We start from the raw sequence: 21,152 nt of genomic DNA, 5'->3' as shown, positions 1-21,152 counted from the left end.
AACAGAAGACAAAGGGTTAGCATAAATGGGAAATTCTCGGACTGGGAGAAAGTGACCAGCGGCGTGCCCCAGGGCTCGGTTCTTGGGCCTATCTTGTTCAATATTTTTATAAACGACCTGGAAGAGGAAACATAAGAACATAAGCAGTGCCTCCGCCGGGTCAGACCATAGGTCCATCCTGCCCGGCAGTCCGCTCCCACGGCGGCCCAAACAGGTCACGACCTGTCTGAATCACCAGAAGGGGCTCCCTTGCCACCTTGGTTTCTCATTGAAGTCCTATATTCCCATCGAAGTCCTAACCCTCTGGTCTTGCGCATGCAAGACCTGGTTGGGTTTCTATACTTATTACCTGGTTAGCTTTCTATACTTGTGTTACATCCCAGCTCCTCCCTCAGTATCCCACGATCCCTTTATCCCTCAGGAATTCGTCCAATCCCTGTTTGAATCCCTGTACCGTATTCTGCCTGATCACTTCCTCCGGTAGCGTATTCCAAGTGTCCACGACCCTTTGCGTGAAAAAAAACTTCCTTGCATTTGTTTTGAACCTATCTCCCTTCAGTTTCTCCGAATGCCCCCTCGTACCTGTTGTCCCCTTCAGCCTGAAGAATCTGTCCCTATCCACCCTCTCTATGCCCCTCATGATTTTGAAGGTCTCTATCATATCTCCCCTGAGCCTCCTTTTTTCCAGAGAGAAGAGCCCCAGCCTATCCAACCTCTCAGCGTATGGGCAGTGTTCCAGCCCTCTTACCAGTTTCGTTGCTTTCCTTTGGACTCTCTCAAGTACTGCCATATCCTTCTTGAGGTATGGCGACCAATATTGAACGCAGTACTCCAGATGTGGACGCACCATCACTCGATACAATGGCATGATGACTTCCCGTGTCCTGGTTGTTATGCCCCTCTTTATGATGCCCAGCATCCTGTTGGCTTTTTTCGAGGCTGCTGCGCACTGTGCAGATGGCTTCAGTGATTCATCCACCATCACACCCAAGTCTCTCTCAAGACTGCTGTCTCCCAACAATGCCCCCCCCAATTTGTAGTTGAACAATGGGTTCTTTTTCCCTATATGCATGACCTTGCATTTTTCCACGTTAAAGCGCATTTGCCATTTCTTTGCCCAGTCTTCCAGTTTGTCCAGGTCCCTTTGTAGGTCCTCACACTCCTCCCTGGACCTAACTCTGCTGCACAGTTTAGTGTCGTCTGCAAATTTTATAACCTCGCACTTTGCCTCCTTTTCCAGGTCATTGATAAATATGTTGAAGAGTAACGGCCCCAACACCGATCCCTGTGGCACACCGCTCGTGACTCCCCACCAGTCAGAATATTGTCCCTTTACTCCGACCCTCTGCAGTCTACCCGACAACCAGTGCTCGATCCATCTGTGCACATCCCCTCCCACCCCGTGGTTCCACAGCTTCCTAAGCAGCCTTTCATGTGGCACCTTGTCGAAAGCCTTTTGAAAATCGAGGTAAATGATGTCTATAGGTTCCCCATTGTCCACCCGACTGCTTATTCCCTCAAAGAAGTACAGAAGGTTCGTTAAGCATGACCTTCCCTTACAGAATCCATGCTGGCTTGTTCTCAGTAGGCCATTTCCCTCGATGTGCTCGCAAATACTGTCCTTGATCATAGCTTCCACCATCTTCCCTATAATTGAAGTCAGGCTCACCGGCCTGTAGTTCCCGGGGTCACCCCTCGATCCCTTCTTGAAGATAGGTGTGACATTCGCCAATTTCCAGTCCTCTGGTACCTCTCCAGTTTTCAAGGATAGGTTGCAAACATGCTGGATTGTGCCCGCTATTTCTTGTCTTAGTTCCTTTAGAACCCTTGGGTGGATCCCGTCTGGGCCCGGCGATTTGCCGCACTTTAATCTGTCTATCTGTTTGAGGAACTGGACGTCCTTCTGGAGAAAGAGTAAGCTCTACAGGCGGGACGGCCTGCACCTGAGCACAGCGGGAACTAGACTACTGGCAGCCAATGTGAGGAAGGAGATCGAGAGGGCTTTAAACTGAGGAGAGGGGGAAAGCCGACAGCTGATCTGATGTTGACGCTTCGGACAACAGTATCCAGAACAGATGCTGAACGGGCTGACTGCAAGGAGGAAGTAGAGAGACCGATGGATCGTATGATCAGACAGCGAGGGAAACATCAGGTAAAGGGAGCTTGCTGGGAGGAGACTAAGGGGCATGGAGACACAAGGGGACTGGGTGGCACGAGGGCGAAAGCTGAGGGCAACATAGGGGTGCCACAAGGCGAGGGGGATCAAACGGAGGCTCAAGGGATGATAGCCCAGGAGGGGGCCGGTAGGGCTAGAAAACCCAGAGGAAAAGCGGGGAAGTGGGGTGGCGGGAATGTGGGGAAACCGAAAGCTACAAAGGTAAAGGCTGAGGGCAAAGCAGAAGCACAGGGAACAGGAGAACTGCCCGAAGTTCAAGGGGAGGCGGCCCAGGTAAATACAGAGGTGGAGGAAAAACGACGGGACCTGCGGTGCTTGTACGCAAATGCAAGAAGCCTCATGGCCAAGATGGGTGAACTAGAGGTCGTGGCCAAGGGGGAAGACCTGGATATAATTGGAATTACAGAAACATGGTGGACAGAGGAGAATCAATGGGATGTGGCGCTGCCGGGGTACAAGCTCTACAGGAGGGACAGGACCCACAAGAAGGGGGGAGGCATAGCACTATATATAAAGGACTCTATCTACTCGGTCGGGATGGATATGGCAAAGAAGGCAGAGGGGCTGGAATCGCTATGGGTCAAATTGCCGGGAAACAAGGGTGCAGGCATAAAACTGGGGCTGTACTATCGCCCACCTGGTACGCCGGAAGGAGTCGGACACGACTTGGAAGCTGAACTGAGACAAGAATGCAGGACTGGAAGTGTAACAGTGATGGGGGACTTCAACTACCCGGGGATTGACTGGAGTATGGGTCACTCCAACTGCACTAGGGAAACAGGATTTGTAGAAGCTGTGAGGGACTGCTTCATGGAGCAACTAGTCAGGGAACCAACATGAGGGAGTGCTACTCTTGACCTCATCCTAAACGGATTAGGGGGGCCTGCAAGAGGGGTAGAAGTGGGAGGACCACTAGGAAACAGTGACCACAACGCGATCAGATTCACATTAGAAAGGGGGACACCCACAGTAAGGAGGACCGCAACAACTGCGCTCAACTTCAGGAAAGGGAACTATGTTGCTATGAGGGAAATGGTGGGGAGGAAGCTCAGAAACATCCTTAGGATGGAGACTGTAGGAAGCGCCTGGACCCTATTCAGGGACACCCTGCAGGAAGCACAAAGACATGCAATATAATAAAGTTTGCTGATGATACAAAACTATGTCGGGCGGTTGGTTCTCAAGGGGACTGCGAGGACCTCCAGAAAGATCTGAACCAGCTAGAAACATGGGCATTAAAGTGGCAGATGAATTTTAACATAAACAAATGCAAGGTGATGTATCTAGGAAAGAAAAACAAGAAACATGAGTACAAGATGTTGGGGGTCAAGTTAGAAAAATGCGAACAGGAAAGGGATTTGGGGGTACTGATTGACAGTACCCTAAAGCCATCGGCACAGTGTGCGGCGGCGGCGAAGAAAGCAAATAGGATGTTGGGCATAATTAAAAAGGGGATTACGAGTTTATTGCTTGGAACCAACTACCCTTGGAAGTGATTGATTCGTTCTCCTCTCAGATTGTGGACTTTACTCATAGTTACTATGTGATATTATTTTATAATTAATATTTGTTTTTCCTATTAGATTGTTATATTTCCTTCATGTATTGATTGAATGTTAACTTGTAAAAGTATAAATAAAAAATTATAAAAAAAAAAAAAGGGGATTACGAGTAGATCGGAAGATGTTATATTGCAACTTTATAGAACTATGGTCAGACCGCACTTAGAATACTGTGTCCAACACTGGTCTCCATACCTTAAAAAGGATATAACTCTGCTAGAGAAAGTGCAGAGGCGAGCCACTAAACTTATTAAAGGAATGGAACATATGAGCTACAAAGATCGACTCAGGAAACTGGGACTGTTTACCCTTGAGAAGAGAAGACTGAGAGGGGATTTGATTGAGACTTTCAAAATATTAAAAGGATTTGATAAAATAGACCAAGGAGCAGCATTACTGACATTTTCACATGTGACACGGACAAGAGGCCATAGCCTGAAACTTGAGTGGCAGCAGGTTCAGGACAAATGTCAGGAAGTTTTCTTTCACACAGCGCGTGGTGGATGCTTGGAATGCACTCCCGGAGGAGGTTGTGGAGGAGACTACTGTACTGGGATTCAAGCGCAAGTTGGATGCCTGCCTTCTTGCATATCATATTGAGGGATACGGTAAATCCGGGTCTCCATATAGGAGTACCTAAATGGGCCGCCGCATGTGCGGATCGCCGGACTAGATGGACCTCGGTCTGATCCGGTGAAGGCGTTTCTTATGTTCTTATGTTCTCCCTCGAACAGAGGAGATTGAGAGGGGACATGATCGAAACATTCAAAGTACTGAAGGGAATAGACTTAGTAGATAAGGACAGGTTGTTCACCCTCTCTAAGGTAGGGAAAACGAGAGGGCACTCTCTAAAGTTAAAAGGGGATAGATTCCGTACAAACTTAAGGAAAACTGGAACTCTCTTCCGGAGTCTGGCATAGGGGAAAACACCCTCCAGGGATTCAAGACAAAGTTAGACAAGTTCCTGCTGAACTGGAACATGCCCAGATAGGGCTCAGTTAGGGCGCTGGTCTTTGACCAAGGGCTGCCACGGACTGCTGGGCACGATGGACCATTGTTCTGACCCAACAGCGGCAATTCTTATGTTCTTATATACTTTGCTACACTCACCTCAGCCCTCTCCTCAAATCACTTCATTGGCTCCCTATCCGCCTTTGCATAAAGTTCAAACTCCTAACCTACAAGTGTGTTTGTTCTGCAGCCCCTCAGTATCTCCCCTCTCTCTTTATACATCTCCCCAATAATGCCATTCCTCAGACAAATTACTTTTATCTGTACCCTTCTCCTCCACTTCCAATTCCAGACTTTGTTCTTTTCATCTAGCTGCCTCATATGCCTGGAATAAACTGTCTGAGTCTGTCCGCCACACCCCTTCCCTTATTCAAACTTAGGCTAAAAAACCCACCTTTTTGAGACAGCCTTCAACTCATAACCCTACTGCCCTCTGCTCACCATCCTAGCCAGCAATTTAACCATCCCCTCTAACTGTAACTCTGTATTTTATTATTTAGATTGTAAGCTCACTCGAGTAGGGACTGTTTCCTTTTTGACTCTGTACAGCACTGCGTACCTCTAGCAGTGCTCTAGAAATAATTAATAGAAGTAGTTGTAGAAGTAGTAGTAAATCATTTATTGATGGAGGAGAGTGTGGCACAGTGGTTAAAGCTACAGCCTTAGCACCCTCAGGTTGTGGGATCAACCTCAGGTGCTCCTTGTGATCCTGGGCAAGTCACTTAATCCTCCTATTGCCCCAGGTACATTAGATAGATTGTGTGAACACACCAGGGCAGACAGGGAAAAATGCTTGAGTACCTGAATAATTTCATGTAAACCATTCTGAGCCCCCCTGGGAGAATGAATGAATGAATAAATGAAAGTTATACTGTGAAGATATGTATGTATGTATGTATGTGGTTAAATGTTTGGGAATTCTGATGAGAATCCTGATTTGAAGGATTTTAAATCATTTATTGATGATTAAAAGCTACACTGTTAAGTTAATAAATATGTTATAACTTGGGGAAAGGAGGATGGGATAGAAAACGGGGGTGGGGGGGTGGGGGGGATTATGGTAGAAGGGATTGTTTATCTAAACAGATAGAGGGGCATAATAAAAAAATGTGGCTGTCTGTGGTTGGACGTTTTGTGCAAAATGTCCACAAACCCAGCAGGAAAAATGTCCATTTTCAAAGCTGCCAAACATCTACCGGTATCTTTTATTTTTGAAAATTAGCAAAGTATAAGTTTTGGTCCTTAGGACGTCTACCTTTTTTTGCCCATTTTCAAAAATAATAATGTCTATGCAAAAAACGTAGAAAAGCAAGTTTTGTAGATGTACCCACCAACTACCTTGTCTGATTGCGACAGAAGGAATCCCCATCAGCTGAGCCAGTTTCGGGGGATTCCTGGCAGCTCAGCTGATGGGGATTCCCTGATATCCCCCACATCCCTCCTCACATCTCGACATCCCCGGACTCCACCCTGTACCTTTGGAAGAGCAAACGGCAGGAAGGAAGCTCATGGCCAAAAATTCTCCCTCTAACCAGCATCTATTTTCGAAAGACCTCTGGCAGCGTTTCCTACACACTGCCCACAGCTGACCTGGAAGCCTTCCCTCTGATACAAATGCATCAAAGGGAAGACTTCCGAGTCAGCCGTGGGTGATATGTAGGAACTGCTGCCCATGTCCTTTTGAAGACATTTGCCAGTTAAGGGAAGACAGAGTAAATGTAGCTGTGAATTTATTGAAGAGAGGAGGAAGATTCTTGGAGGACCCTGAGAAAGTCCACTCACACGGAAACCCTTCAGAAGCTACTTCCATCCCCATGGGATTCTCGTGGGTTTTCCACAGACCTGGAGGGGATTCCTGCCATCCGTTCTCATGCAGCTTTCTAGTCTGGGACTCATTCCATTAGGGTCAGTGATGGTTGGCTAATCTGAGGAGAATAAACTAGGCCCTGGTATTTAAATTATTGTTCTGATTCAGTGTCAATGCAAGCATCATGCTGATAGGGTATATTCTTTTTATTTCCAAAACCAGATGAAATTTTAGCAGAAAAGAAAGACTTGAAAAGATAAAAAAGAACCCCCCCCCCCACAGATGATCAGACAAGTTAATACGACCTAATAATTTGAGATCTTCAGCTAAATATTACTTATGAATACAACAGTTAAACCTTAACTACATTTTATTTGTTTTCTAATTTCCTTCCCATAGCTTGCGCAATTTAGGCAACGGAAAGCAGATGGACAGAATACACCAAAGAAGCAGAAAAAAAAGAAAAAAATGTCAAACAGCAAGGAAGGTGAACCTGCAAAAGATGGACCAGATATTAACCTGTCAGAGCGTGATGAGACATGCACTCAAAGCAGTGAAAAGGGAGCTGGTTCTACTACTAAAGTCACAATAATGAGAACTATACATGGTGGTGACATCATCAGGCATGACCAGACCTTTACCATTGAGGTAAGTGCTTTGCCATTTTTCAGCACTGAGGTACACCATCATCAGCAAATATTAATAGAAAAGAGAACATTTATAATAACAATTATTTAATGTTTTTACTTCTTCTTGATGTAAGTAGCTCTCACTTTTTGTTCATTAGCTCAAGTTGCATTCAGAAAAGGTCCTTTCTAGAGACCTTACATAAGAACATAAATGTTGCTATACTGGGACACTGTGAAGATCCATCTAGCCAAGTATGCTGTTTCTAACAGTAGCCAATTAAGTTCACAAGTACCTGGCAAGATCCTAAAAGAGTAAAACAGATTTTATGCTGCTTATCCTAGAAATAAGCAGTGGATTTTCCCAAGTCCATCTTAATAGTGACTTATGTACTTTTAAGAAATTGGCCAAACCTTTTTTTAAACCCTGCTAAGCTAACTGCTTTTGCCACATTTTCTGGCAACAAATTCCAGAGTTTGTTTTCATGTTGAATGAAGAAATATTTTCTCAACTTTGAAACTCACAATCCATATTTTTATTTATACCAAAACTCAAAATGCAGACAAGCCATGTGTTAAACAATTAATAATCTTATCAATTGTTTTAAAAAATCTTTATAAAAAAATCTAGAGCTCCTTTTACTAAGCTTCTTTAATGGATTTAGCACACACTAGATGCTAAGAAGCTCATAGGAATAACATGGGCTTTTTAGCATTTTATGTGTACTCATCATTAGCAAGCACCTTAGTAAAAGAAGCCCTTAGTTTTTTAATCCCATCTGAGAGCTAAGGACAGTTGGGAAGATGATTTTCAAATAACCTAGTTGCAAAATACATGAGTATTTTAACCATGCATATTGGAACTCATTTTTAAAGTGGGTTGTGTCTTTGAAAACTAGGTAGACAAATTGTTTGAAAAAATCATCTACATACTTTGACCTTGCTATTTGTGGCCAAGATTGTGAATAAGGGGAGGGTAAAATAGTACATGTATTTCTGAAAATCCTGTTTGTGTGCTGTTTTTCAAGGGCAATTAGGTAGGGTAATTTTTCATACATACTGAATTACTCTGGTAAATTACCATTTTCATGGATAAATCTTTGGAATTGTTCTCCTGATATTTATTTATAAAAATATAAATAGAGAGAAAGATTTTATGTGGCTTAAATATTTTATACAGCTTTTAAATGAGTCTGTATTAGACTTTTTTTTGTTTTGCAGAAGACACTCATAGTTTCAATATTAGTCCTTCACTTTAAAGTTGGTTCACTCATAGATAAGAGATTATAGTTTTGAAACCCTTTATATCAGCAACAGCAGTGGACCACCATAATGATGTGGCAACAAGAAGATGGAACCAACAGGACCAAGAACAGGTTTAAACAGTTTGGTAGAACAAAAACACTTAGGGTATCTTGAGTAGCAAGGCCAGGCTGTAATGCAGCACTGTTCAAGTCCTTCTCTGCTTCTTTTTTCAGCTGCCTTGGTGCAGCTCTTTTAAATTCCCATCTCTCATGGGCATTCTGTGCATCTCGCCATTGGCGACTTGTCCATGAGTTAGAGATTTATTGGCATTAAGACTGACATCTGCAGCAAATCATTCAGTGACCATATTGACTTTTATTCTAGACACTCTTCCTTTTTGAGTAGAGTTTCTTCAGCACCAGTCACTATACAGATTTCCCATTCCTCTTTAATGAGTTTGAGGCAGTTGGTAGACATGCATAAACTGATCTGGTTACTTAATGTAGAATGGTTTGAATTACCTAAGGGCCCTTTCTGCAGCCATAGGAAATGGTTGACTACCAGTAGATATTTTCTTTCTACATTTTATTCAAGATGGCTAAGGCTATCTCTTGTGATGTGCTGGTCTCTAGAATCATTTCAAATACCTAAATGCACCTAAGGATTTAGTTGCAAAACCTGTCTACTCTCCTATTAAACATCATGAAGAAGACCTAGGAATATCAGTGTCTGTGCTTTACATGATCAAGATGTATATGAAGTATCATGTGAGAGCTGGACATGGTTGAGTCTTGAAGTTGCCTGGAAATCACAGTGTGGTGGCAGAATTAAGTGGTTCAAGAAGCTTAAAGTGCATGCATCAGCCCCACCATTCTGTCAGCCTGATTAGATCTTATTAGGAAATGTTTTGTCCAAATAATTTTGTGATAACTTGCGTATCTTGCCACATGAAGCAGAATCTGTGGCTCAATTTTTCCCTTAGGAGGAACAAGATAAAATTTCATATCTTTATGACTAGATGGAGGAGGAGCAGTGTGAGAAGGGAGGCTCTCATTGCTATTGTAGGTCTGTCATCATTGTTGATATCTATGAATCGGCATGAAAGTGGTTTTCAGAGGGGATGTGCATATTGACAATCAGTGCTTGGAAGATAATTAATTTGCAGAGAAAGTGATAAAAACTATAAGATCTTATTAGAGATAAGTCTCCAGAAGCTTTTCACATTAGAAAATGACATGGGGGGATGGGGGGGAAGTGCTCACTGTGGGCACGGGGACAAGACCATCCACCGTCCTATGGAGCGGTGAATGGCCTTGTCCCCACAGTTTAAGGAAGGAATGCGCGCGGCCCCCTCCCTCCTTCCTACCGGCCGAATCTATCTCTTTCCCTCTTACCTTCGTGGTGCTTTAGTTTCCAAAGTAACTTGCTCAATCCGGCTGAGCCTGTCTGCAGTTGCATGTGTCTGTGTGCGGAAGCTTGTCCTCTGACACCACGAAGGTAAGGGGGAGGGAGGGCGATTCTCGGGCTGCGCGAGGGGTGCTGAAGGGTGATGAGGTGGCGAGAGGGAAGGGTTGTAGTGGAAGAGAAAGGAACAGACGCTGTGGGGAGAAGACGCTGAAGGGAAAAAATGGGGAAGACAGAGTGGAGAGAAGACACTGAAGGGAAATGGGGAACAGAGAGTAGGGAGAAGATGCTGGAAGGGAAGAAGACAGAGATGCCAGACTATGGGGGAAGCGGAGGGAAGAAGATGAGTGCCAGACCAATTGGGGGGGGAAAGGGAGAGGCACAGTAACAGAGCAAATGGAAGACGCAGAGTGAAAACAGACAGTGGATGGAAGGAATTGAATGAGAAGATGAGGAAAGCAGAAACCAGACAACAAAGGTAGAAAAAAAAATTTCTATCTCTTTCTTTTCTTTTTTTGCTTTAGGATTAAGTAGTATATTAGTTGTGTTCATAAAAATTTATAAACAAAGCCCTGCCAGCTGAACATCTCTTTCTCTAGTTCAGCAGCCACAACTTTGATTTATAAGGAAGGAATAAATTAAATATTGCATTACTGAGGCTTGAGCCTTTTCCAAACCCAATGGGAAGTGCCCTAACAAGCAAATACTAGGCAGGTTTTGCCAATATATGCCAGTACACTTTAAAATATTATCCCATGCTGAATCTCAGAAGTTTACTTTTCACACATTCCCACCAATGATGTTCATATGTACCTGTTATCTTACATTCCCGCTTGCACAGACCCTCTCTTTATTATTTGAAATGGGCAAATGTCCCTCCTTGTGAGATGCCCATGCCCACTAAATAATGGTGCACTGATTATAAAATGCAGTTTATTTAATAAGTTTATATACCGCATATAGACTACATGGTTCACATGAAAAACATACATAAAAACTTGACTATGCAGACATAGTAATTATAAAGACAAGTCCTACATAACTTAAAATAACATTAGAGTACACAAACCAAGCTCTTGACCTACCATAAGCCTCACTTCTCAACTTCAGGCAAACCCCATCACATAAATGCATTGACAAACAGGTATGTTTTAAATAGTTTCTTTAAAGCCTAATCTGGATGTACATAACCACAAGGTTCCAGCCAGAGTGTTCCAAAGCTTCAACGCTCCCCCTCGCTCACCGACACCATAGCATCTCCAATCCTTGAATGTACAATTGACCTGTTCTTGTTAGAATTTAACTGCATGCTTGTTTCAGATCTCAAAGTTCTTCGTGGACAATAGATTTCAAAATATCCCTTCAATACAACAGGAGAAACATGATACACTACCTGATGCACTATTGACAATACTTTGAATTGTATCCTAAGTTGAATCGGTAACCAATGGAGTCATTTAAGAATCGGTGTTATATGAGCTATTCTCGATGCACCAGTAATCAACCATGCTGCAGAATTTAAAAATAAATGCAATGCTCTCAACTGATCACCCCAGAGCAAAGATGTGTATACCAGTATACCCGGTCCCAAAACTTGTCATCTGTGGGCTCATTGAGCCAGAGTTCCCAAGCTTGTTGGTGGGAGTAAAAATCAGCATACTCAACCCCCCTAAATCTTTATATGCTCTGATTAAAATCTTTTTATCCAATGGGTCTTTGATCAGTCTTTTCTAGTTCTGTGGATTTTCTATATAAGTTCTCTTTAGCATCTGGTTGATGCAGGAAATATTTTATTTGAGAAAATAGAGAGTGAATCTTCTATAGTTATATCTACACACATATGTAAACCCAAATCTCCCAATTTTTGCACCAGTGGTTTCATATATTTCATGGGAAAATGAACATGATCTCTGCTTGGAAAAAGAGTGCCAGAGATCCCACATTGGGTTCATATAAAGTTTGAGACAGTATATAGGGGTCCAAAAAATGGTGATGTCTTATGTTGTCCCACTGACCCATCCAGTCTTCTACCTTCAATTTTAAACAATTAGATCCAATGTTTCCCTGCCTTTTGCTCATGTGACTCATCCAGTCTTCTACCTTCAATTTTAAACAATTAGATCCAATGTTTCCCTGCCTTTTGCTCATGTGGTCCCTTGGAGCCTTAAGAATAGTAGCTATCTTTGTAAGAGCTCATATTTGGGAATCCTTTCCCCCCCGTATTCATGGGAGAGCTTAAATTGTTGCAGGGAAATTTTGGTCTTTTTTCTTGCCATATAGATTCTTGTAGTAATTATGTTTTAAAATAATTCTGGGGTATCTTAATAGGTGATTGGGTAATAAGAAAAAGAAATTTGGGTAGTATTAGTATATTACTTCTAATATTACTACTATTAATTATTTTGAGAGCGCTACCAGACATACGCAGTGCTATACAGAGTCACAAAGGAGACAGTCCCTGCTCGAAAGAGCTTACAATCTAAACAGACAAGACAGATAAACAGGATGCCAGGGTGGGGGATACAGTTAGAGGGAAGGGGGTAGGTTACTCTGATGTTTAGGGTGGTGGGCAGTGGGGAGTAGGGTTATGAATTGAAGGCTATATAAAAAAGATGGGTTTTCAGTCTATTTTTAAACAAGATAAGGGAAGGGGTATGACAGACGAACTCAAGTAGTTTATTCCAGGAATATGGACCAGATAGATGAAAGGAATGAAATCTGGAATTGGCAGTGGAGGAGAAGGGTAGTTTCAAGTTTATTTAAAATTTGTTTAATCACCCTATCATATATTCAGGGTGATGTACAATTCTAAAAATATTTTATAACAGTACACAGGGGAACAACAAGTCCATATAACAAATACATGACTTTCAAAACAGACGGGACTAGTAGGGTAAATAGAATAGAAATATAATAATTGGAGGCAGATGAGACAATCAAGGAAAATTACAAGAGGAGGGTACAGATAAAAGCAGCTTATCTAAGGAACGGAGTTCTCGAGGAGGCGTATAAGTAGGGTTAAGAGAAGAGGGATACTGAGGGGCTGGAACATGAAACACACTAAAAGGTTAGTAATAGTTTGAACTGTTATGTGAAGGTGGATAGGGAGCCAGGAAAGTGATTTGAGGAGAGGGGTAAGGTTAATGTAGCAAGGTCGGTGGAAGATAAGTCATGGCAGCTGAGTTTTGCACCAATTGCAGGGATGTTGTAGAGATAGAAGCGACAGGCTTTAGCCATCTGTTGGATGTGCATAGAAAATGAGAGATTGGAGTTGAGGACGACTCCAAGGTTGCGAGCAGAGGAGATTGGAACGATAATAGTATTATTTAAAGAGATGAAGAATGGAGGGAGAGAAACAGAGGGTTTAGGAGGAAAGAGGAGCAGCTCAGTCTTGGACATGTTTAGTTTCAGATGGCGGTGGGAAATCTAGGCAGCAATGTCAGCCAAACAGGTTGAGACTTTTTCTTGGACTTTAGGTGAAATTTTGGGAGTAGAGAGAGAGAGATTTGGGAGTCATCAGTATATAGGTGATACTGGAAGCCATTGGAGGAGATCAAGGCACTGAAGGAAGAGGTGTAGAGAGAGAAAAGAATAGGTCCTAGGATACGCCAACCACTAGCGGGATAGCAGCCGAGGAGGACCCACCAACACATTCACTAAAAGTGTGATGGGAGAGGTAGGAGGCAAACCAGGAGAGGACAAATTTGTGGAATCCAAGCGAGGACAGCGTATCAAGGAGTAAGCAACGATTAACAATATCAAAGGAAGCAGAATAAGGCCACTGCAGACTTTGGTGAGGGAGGGCAGTCTCTGTGGAGTGTAGGGGGTGAAAGTCAGATTGTAGAGGATCAAGAGTCTTTCGAGATGAAAGAAGTCAAGACAGCGATGGAGGATAGCATGCTTGAGTAGCTTGGGTAGGAACGGAAGAAGGGAGACAGGGCAATAGTTGGATGGGCAGGTGGGGACTAGCGACGTTTTTTTGAGAAGTGGCTTAACCAACACATGTTTGAAGTCATTGGGGACAACTGCAGTGGAAATGGATAGGTTGAGGATGGGAGGGATAACAGTATGTAGAGGAATGGGAATAGGGTCTGAGTGGCATGTAGTAGGCTTGGCTGAGGACAGAAGTTGTGTGGTTTCTTCCTCCATGATTTCAGAGAAAAAAGAAAAGTCAGCGGTGGTTGAAGGAGGGTTGAGAGGGTGGGACCAGGCAAGGGGAAGATATGTGGGTGCTTCCTTTGGGCAAAGAAAAAAGGAATGATATGAGCTTAAAGGTCAGAAGAATGGATAGTGGAAAGAGGAGAAGGATGTGACATTGCAGCGAACTTAAGGGCTATCTTGTGAACCTTGTCAGGGAAGTATTCAGCCTTTGTCTGGAGAGAGAGAGATAGAGAGGCCAGAAGGAGAGGCGCTTTGAGGAGGAAATTTAACGTGGCAAAGCCATGTAACATCTCTCAATGTATGGGCTATGGTTGCCTCGGTAGCCCAATTTTGCTCTGCATCAATTCAGGATATCAGCAAAGTGGCTACTTGGTCTTCAGTCCATAAGTTTACCTCTTAATAACATAAGAATAGCCTTACTGGGTCAGACCAATGGTCCATCTAGCCCAGTAGCCTGTCCTCATGGTGGCCAATCCAGGTCACTAGTACCTGTTAAAAACCGAAAGAGTAGCAACATTCCGTGCTACTGATCCAGGGCAAACAGTGCCTTCCCTCAATAACATAGTATGGGCTTTTCAACCAGCTATGCTGTCCACTCTTATAAACTCTGGCAACGCATTCCAGAGATAAAACTATTCTCCAAGTGAAAAAATATTTCCTTCTATTGGTTTTAAAAATATTTCCCTGTAACTTTATTGAGTGTCCCCCTAGTCTTTGTAATTTTTGACTGAGTAAAAAAATCGATCCACTTGTATCGTTAGAGCATAACTCAGGAGATACAGTCGGTTTAGACGAGCAGTTCTGCAGAATCTGTTCTCTACTTAAAGCCAACTTGCCTTCCAACCCTGTTGAATTTTGCCAGGCTCCTCTATATTTAACCTCTTCCAGAGACTTGATCCTAGCAGCTATGGAGTCCCACATATAAGAATATTATGCCTGCGTGTCCTCAGAGAAGGCAAAGCAGGTGTTCTCCAAAGATAGCAGGCAGATAGTCTCACTACCTGCCCACCTCTCCTAGTTGACTTCTTAGCTTTGTTACTGAACTGGTGGTACTACGAGCTGATGTTGGGCAGCAAGGCACTGGCACACAAGCAGTATGGGCACTGCCTAAAGATTTAAAGTGACAGTGCACTTAGCAGTGCCTGTACCGGATTTCGAAGATGATGTCGCCCACATGTGAGAATATGTGCCTGCTGTCCTCGGAGAACATCTGCTATAGCAGTGGTCTCAAACTTGCGGCTCGCCAGGTACTATTTTGAGGCCCTCGGTATGTTTATCATAATCACAAAAGTAAAATAAAACAGTTTCTTGATCATATGTCTCTTTAGCAATAAATTACAATATTATTATTAAGACTTAGCCAAAAGGAAAGATTTATAAACTATAAAAAGTTTTACCTCATGCCAAATTGTCATTTCTTTAATAAGATATTAACTATTTTTTCTGAGGCCCTCCAAGTACCTACAAATCCAAAATGTGACCCTACAAAGGGTTTGAGTTTGAGACCACTGCGCTATAGGTAAGTATCTTTGCTTTACTATCTGAAGAGAATATAATTATTACAGTACTCATGTGTTAATGATATTTTTCATGTTTAAATGTTTATTCCTGTTTTAGCCTGAAAGTGAAATTTCTACTACAGCTGATGATTATAGTTCAGAGGTAAGAGTAAAATTGAATGATTTTTGCATGCTGCTATAAATGTGTTTGCTTGGCATATTTTGTTGTCAGAAATATCTACTAGTTTTGGTTCTGCATGGGTTCCTTCTATTCACATTCTTCCTTTCAGTCCTCCTCTGATATTTACAAAAATAAAATTTTAAAGTTCTAAGATACTTTTTTTTTTCTCTCTAAGCTGTATAAACTTACATGTAGCTGGTGATAGGAGATAAAGGATCATTAAGAAGAGATAGGGAAAGGGAGGTTTGTTTTACTAGTTTTCCTTTCCCAAGACTCAAAACGACTTGCAGATTTTATTTTCAGAATTCAGGTACAATAAATGGAGGGAGGAAGGGCATAAGTAAAATGAAGGAGGAGCAAGAATAGTTAGATATAAAGGAGCCCTTTTACTAAAGCTTAGTGTGTGCCAACAGAATTAATGTGTGCTTTAAATATTAAGAAGCCCGTAGTTGTAAAATGGGCTTCTTATCTCTTTGGGGCCCTTTTACTAAAGCGTAGTATGTGCAAAATGCTAACAAAATATAAAATTTCATTTTTAAAGAAAAAATATTGCCTATAATTTTCATTATCGTGATATATCTTCTAGCTCTAATTTACCCCCTCCCTTTTCCAAAACCATAGCGCAGTTTTTAGCGCCAGCCGCAGCGGTTCTATGAGTGTCGGAGATGTTACCGCCGTGGCCAGCGCTAAAAACTGTGCTACGATTTTGTAAAAGGGGAGGTTAATTTGATTTGAGATTTTATAATTCGCTTTTTCATAATTTTTTCTCATTCTGAAAAATAGAAGAAAATAGTTTATATTTTAGGTATTCATGGATGATTTCTACTGCCATTATTCTTGCTTTACTTGAGCTAACAATGTTCTTGGCTCTGGTCATAAAATAAGGCAAAACAAATTAAAAATTTAATGCCGTTTCATCATTTTGATGTGTGGTATTATGTTTATCTTCAGTGAGGACTCTGCTGTCTTAGCAGGGTGTAATACAAAATAACAAACCTATTGTGAACATGGTGTCATAAAGTAGGATAAGTTAAAATGGACAGTTCTGTTAGTTTATCAACAAACAGGTGAATACTTAGGATACTAAACAATAAAAGATCAGTTAGTTTTATTTGTTTACCATATGGTTTCCTGGGACACATGTTGCAAGTTCTTTGTTTTCAATTACTGTATATTTTCCTGAATTAGAATGTATTTATACACAACAAACAAATCCAACAAAGTCTGCAGTACAGTAGGCAAGAGCAAAAAATATAGGCTTCTCCCTAAGGAAGTCCCTGATTGGCTCAGACGCCTCAGGCCTCTCCCAAGGGAGGATCCCGAGGCACCTGAGCCAGTTAGGGCCTTAGGCCCCTCCCCGTTCATCACATGATGCACCAGGGAGGGGCCTAAGTCCCGCATTGTGCAGGAGGAGGCCGGAGGAGCAGGAGGATCTGACTGGGCACTCCTCCTGCTCCCAACGTAAAGGTACTGGGGAGGGGGTTGACGGGGAAGCCCTGATGGCAGGAGGAAGTGGGCATCCTTCCTGCCAGTTTTTTTTTCCTTCAGGGAGTGGGCGGGCGCCTTTGGGGGACAGGAAGGAGTGGGCATCCCTCCTGCCTTTTTATTCAGGGAGGAATGGGGAGGGCCTTCATGGCAGGAGGGAGTGGGTATCATTCATACCATCTTTTTGGGGTTCGAGTGGGTCGCTGCAATTGTCAGAGGAGGGGGGGCATGATTGTCTGCGGGTCTTTGGCGGTGGAGGTTTTTTTGTTTTTGGGGACAGATATTTTGCATGTGTAATACATGCAAAATATCAGTGCCATTTAAAAAAAATGAAAAAAAAGTTACCAACAGGTCTACAGCAGTCGGGTTTTAGGATTGTAAAACCTGATGCAAAATAGCCAAGCAAATGTTAGTGAATCAATCGCTTGGCTATTTTGCATGGGGTTTTAAAAATTTGCATGGCCAGATCGGAAAATGGGCGATCGAGGGGCAAACACATGGTGGGCCATTTTATGAATCAGGTCGGTTAGCAGCGATCGTTGCTAAACCTGTGAAAACAGGTTTAGCAACGATCGCTGACTTTAGTGAATCGGGGCCTTAGTTGGGGACCAGAAGACAGAAGCATTGTTCAGCTTCTTTCTAGGCAAGTCAAATGTGCCAGAGAACTGTGAAGATTGTATATACCAGATTGTGAATACCAGATCTGGGAAAGCCTGAGCCAATCATAAATTCCATAGGGTAGAAACAACCGTATTAATACTAGTGCCTGAACTTTTTTTAGTTTTTCTCATTTAGATTTGTGTTCCAGTATTCACAGGATGTTATTTTTTTATTATTTTAGTAGCCTCTTTCATAGTGCTGTTAGCATTTCTGACTTTGACTTTCTTATTGTTTGGAATATATTTTTGTTTGGGCGTACCAGGTGAGATATTTAAGTGGTTTCCATAACTCTGGTATACTTTTACACTCTCTAATGGTCCTTTTAGTTTCCTTCTGGTTATAGCCTCTGTGAGGGAGTCTGTAAGATGCTACCGCTCCCCCTGCTGGATACTCCCTCGCATTGTCAGAGCTATCTTAATATATCTTAAGGGGAAGTGACTTGGGAAGGAGTCAAGGAGACGGGGGGAATCAGGAAGTATAAAAGGGTAGGGCCAAAGTTAGGTCAGGAGGCTCAGGGGAAAGAAGGAGGAAGAGGTGTTTCCCATATGTGCATTGACTGCAACCCTTGGATACTCGGCTTGACTAAGGTAAGCCAATATTCCTTTTGTTGCTGAACACCTGTGAGTTTGCTCTGAGGTTTGGCTGGGGCCAGATCCTGCTGCCTGACTGAGGAAAACTGTTGAAAGACTGTGTTTGGGGCATGGTAGTCAGAAGCCACAGTCTGTGTTTTAGATCCTGTCACCTACAGACCCCTCCCCTCAGAACTTTTTGAACAAGTGACTTTTCTGTGTATGCCTGGTCCTGTGAAGAAACAGGGTGCAGGATTTTCCTTTCCTTTGAGTTAATAAAGATATTTTCATTACCTTTTGTGCTTGTGTCTGGCTGTTTATGTTCTGGCCCAGACCCAACCCCCGCTTGTGCTGTTACAGTCTACTTTAAAGTTTAAACTGCAGCAGTTTTATTTGTTTCCTTTCAATAACTGTCAAATTTGATTATGTTATGTAACCTATTTCCAGGTGGCTCCACTATCATTATCACTTGGACTTGATTTTGTGTTCCACTGAAAACTAGATCTTAAAATAGCTCTAAAGTAGTCATTTATGGCAGTGATTGTCAATCTTTCTTGTGCTATGTGCCAGCTAGCTACCTTCATAAACTGATGAGGATTGGTATCATCCATAGCTAGTGAGGTGAAGGGATAAGGAATACCCCCTAATCTGGAACAGTGTAGTCCATGGCATCCTCAGTGATTGGGTGGGAAACTTATCCAGCAATTGGTGGCACCCAACCTGCCTAGGTACTGCCAATTGCACTACTGTTTGAAGATGTAGGGATCTAGTCTCTCATTTTCCTGTTTCTTCACCTGCTTTTTCTTTGCTTTGAAAATGAGCCCCATAGCGTATCTAGACTTTGAGAAGGCTTTTAACAAAGTTCCTCATAAGAGACTCCTGAAAAATTTAGAGTCATGGGATAGGAGGCAATGTTCTGTTGTGGATTAGGAATTGGTTAGTGGACAGAAAAAAGAGGGTGGGGTTAAATGATCATTTTTCTCAACCTGGTGCTATTTAATAAATATATATTTATAAATGAATTGGAACGACAAGTGAGGTGATTAAATTTGCAGATGACACTAAACAGTTCAAAGTTTTTGAAACACTTGCCATCTGTGAAAAATTGCAGGAAGACCTTAAGAAATTGGAAGTCTGGATATTCAAATGGCAGATGAAATTTAATGTGGACAAATGCAAAGTGATGCACATTGGGAAGAATAATCCACATCATAGTTTCCAGATGCTAGAGTCTACCTTAGGAGTCAGCACCCAAGAAAAAAGATCTAGGTGTCATCATAGACAATACACTGAAATCTGTGGTGGTGTCCGAAAGAGCAAACAGGATGCCACAAATTATTAGAAAAGGGATGGTATATAAGACTTAAGAATATTATAATGCCTTTCTATTGCTCCATGGTGCGACCTCACCTTCAGTACTGTGTTCGATTCTGGTCGCCATATCTCAAAAAAGATATAGTGAAATTAGAAAAGTTTCAAAGAAGAACAACTAAGATGTTAAAGGGAATGAAACTCCTCTCATATGAGGAAAGACTAAAGAGGTTAGGGCTCTTCAGCTTGGAAAAGAGATAAGAGATATGATTGAAGTTTACAAAATCCTGAGTGGTGTAGGATGGATACAACTGAATTGATTTTGTTTTTGCTCCATCAAAAATTACAAAGATGGAGGAAGTGATGTCATCTGGGAGATGACTGCCTAAACACTGAGCTCTTCCTTGTCCTGCCAAATAAAGCAAAAACTAGCCCCATGGAACTGCCTTTTTTGAGCTACTTATCGTGAACTGGGAGATTTATGACTTCAATGAGCAAAAAATAGAGACCAGATTTAAAATTCTTTGCTTACCATTCGATGACCCCCAGTGGGAGTGGTATCCTGCCTCTTGAAACTAAGCGGAAGTGAGCCGGATCAGCTCTCAGAAATGGCATCATCAGAGCAAGGGGGAGACCAAGATATGTGACCTGCATTGAGTCGAAATGTGGGGAGGGATACTTGACTTAAAGTCTACAATAGAGTCAATGCAACATGAGTTACATAAAGATAAGGACAGCTTGAGGAAAACAGACGAAGATATGGAACAGTGTTTGAGAAAGTTCAAGGGGACAGTTTGAGGAAAACAGTTGAAGATTTGTGATAGTGTTTGAGGAAGTTCGAGGAGAGGGTCATCGGCCACAAGAGCGACATTCAGCAATTGTAGTTCTATTACAAGAAATTGGAGACCAAGCAAGAAATGTAGTTATTAAAAATAGAAGATGGTGAGAACCGAGCCTATCCTAATAATCTTCGGATGAGGGGTGTACCTGAGATTCAACTGGAAAGCAGTGCAACATAGATTATGTGGACAGTATATGAAAAGTTTCTGCCAATGACTGAGCCGAATAAGGACTTGTCTCATATAGAATTTGAATGAGTACACAGAGCGATTGGCCCCAAGACAACAGAAATCTGATGGTTTGTTTTTTGTTTTTCAGTGAAGGAGCAGATACTCACAGCAGAGAGAAAGGTGGGACACATTTTATGGGAAGGCTCCAAGTAGAAATATTCACAAACATGTCGGCGATAATGCTACACAAGAGACGGGACTTCCGGGATATTGCTAGATGTGGGTTTTATATATGAAACTCGCTTTAAAAAAGACACATGAGCACTTAATTTGTCACAAGAAGTTTCCCTATGTATATTTGGCATCTTAACACACTGAATAACAAGAAAAACAGGAAGGAATCATCCTAGCACAATATTTGGACCCTAAAGTGTTGGAGGTGACC

The 21,152-nt window shown here is 42.3% G+C and overlaps 1 protein-coding gene across 7 annotated transcripts in view; it reads left to right on the top strand.

Annotated features, from left to right (window-relative positions):
* Positions 1-21,152, top strand: part of AKAP9 (A-kinase anchoring protein 9) — a 409,648-nt gene that overhangs the window by 10,078 nt on the left and 378,418 nt on the right. For all 7 annotated transcript variants that reach the window (XM_033931174.1, XM_033931171.1, XM_033931173.1 and 4 more), the window contains exons 2-3: positions 6,956-7,204; positions 15,610-15,654. In XM_033931174.1, the coding sequence (XP_033787065.1) occupies positions 6,956-7,204; positions 15,610-15,654 (294 nt within the window). The remainder of the gene's footprint in view (positions 1-6,955; positions 7,205-15,609; positions 15,655-21,152) is intronic.

Source organism: Geotrypetes seraphini, chromosome 2 (genome assembly GCF_902459505.1).
Source record: "Geotrypetes seraphini chromosome 2, aGeoSer1.1, whole genome shotgun sequence".
Lineage (NCBI taxonomy): Eukaryota > Metazoa > Chordata > Amphibia > Gymnophiona > Dermophiidae > Geotrypetes > Geotrypetes seraphini.
Note: the sequence above shows the minus strand (reverse complement) of the source record. Positions and strands in the feature narration are given on the sequence as shown.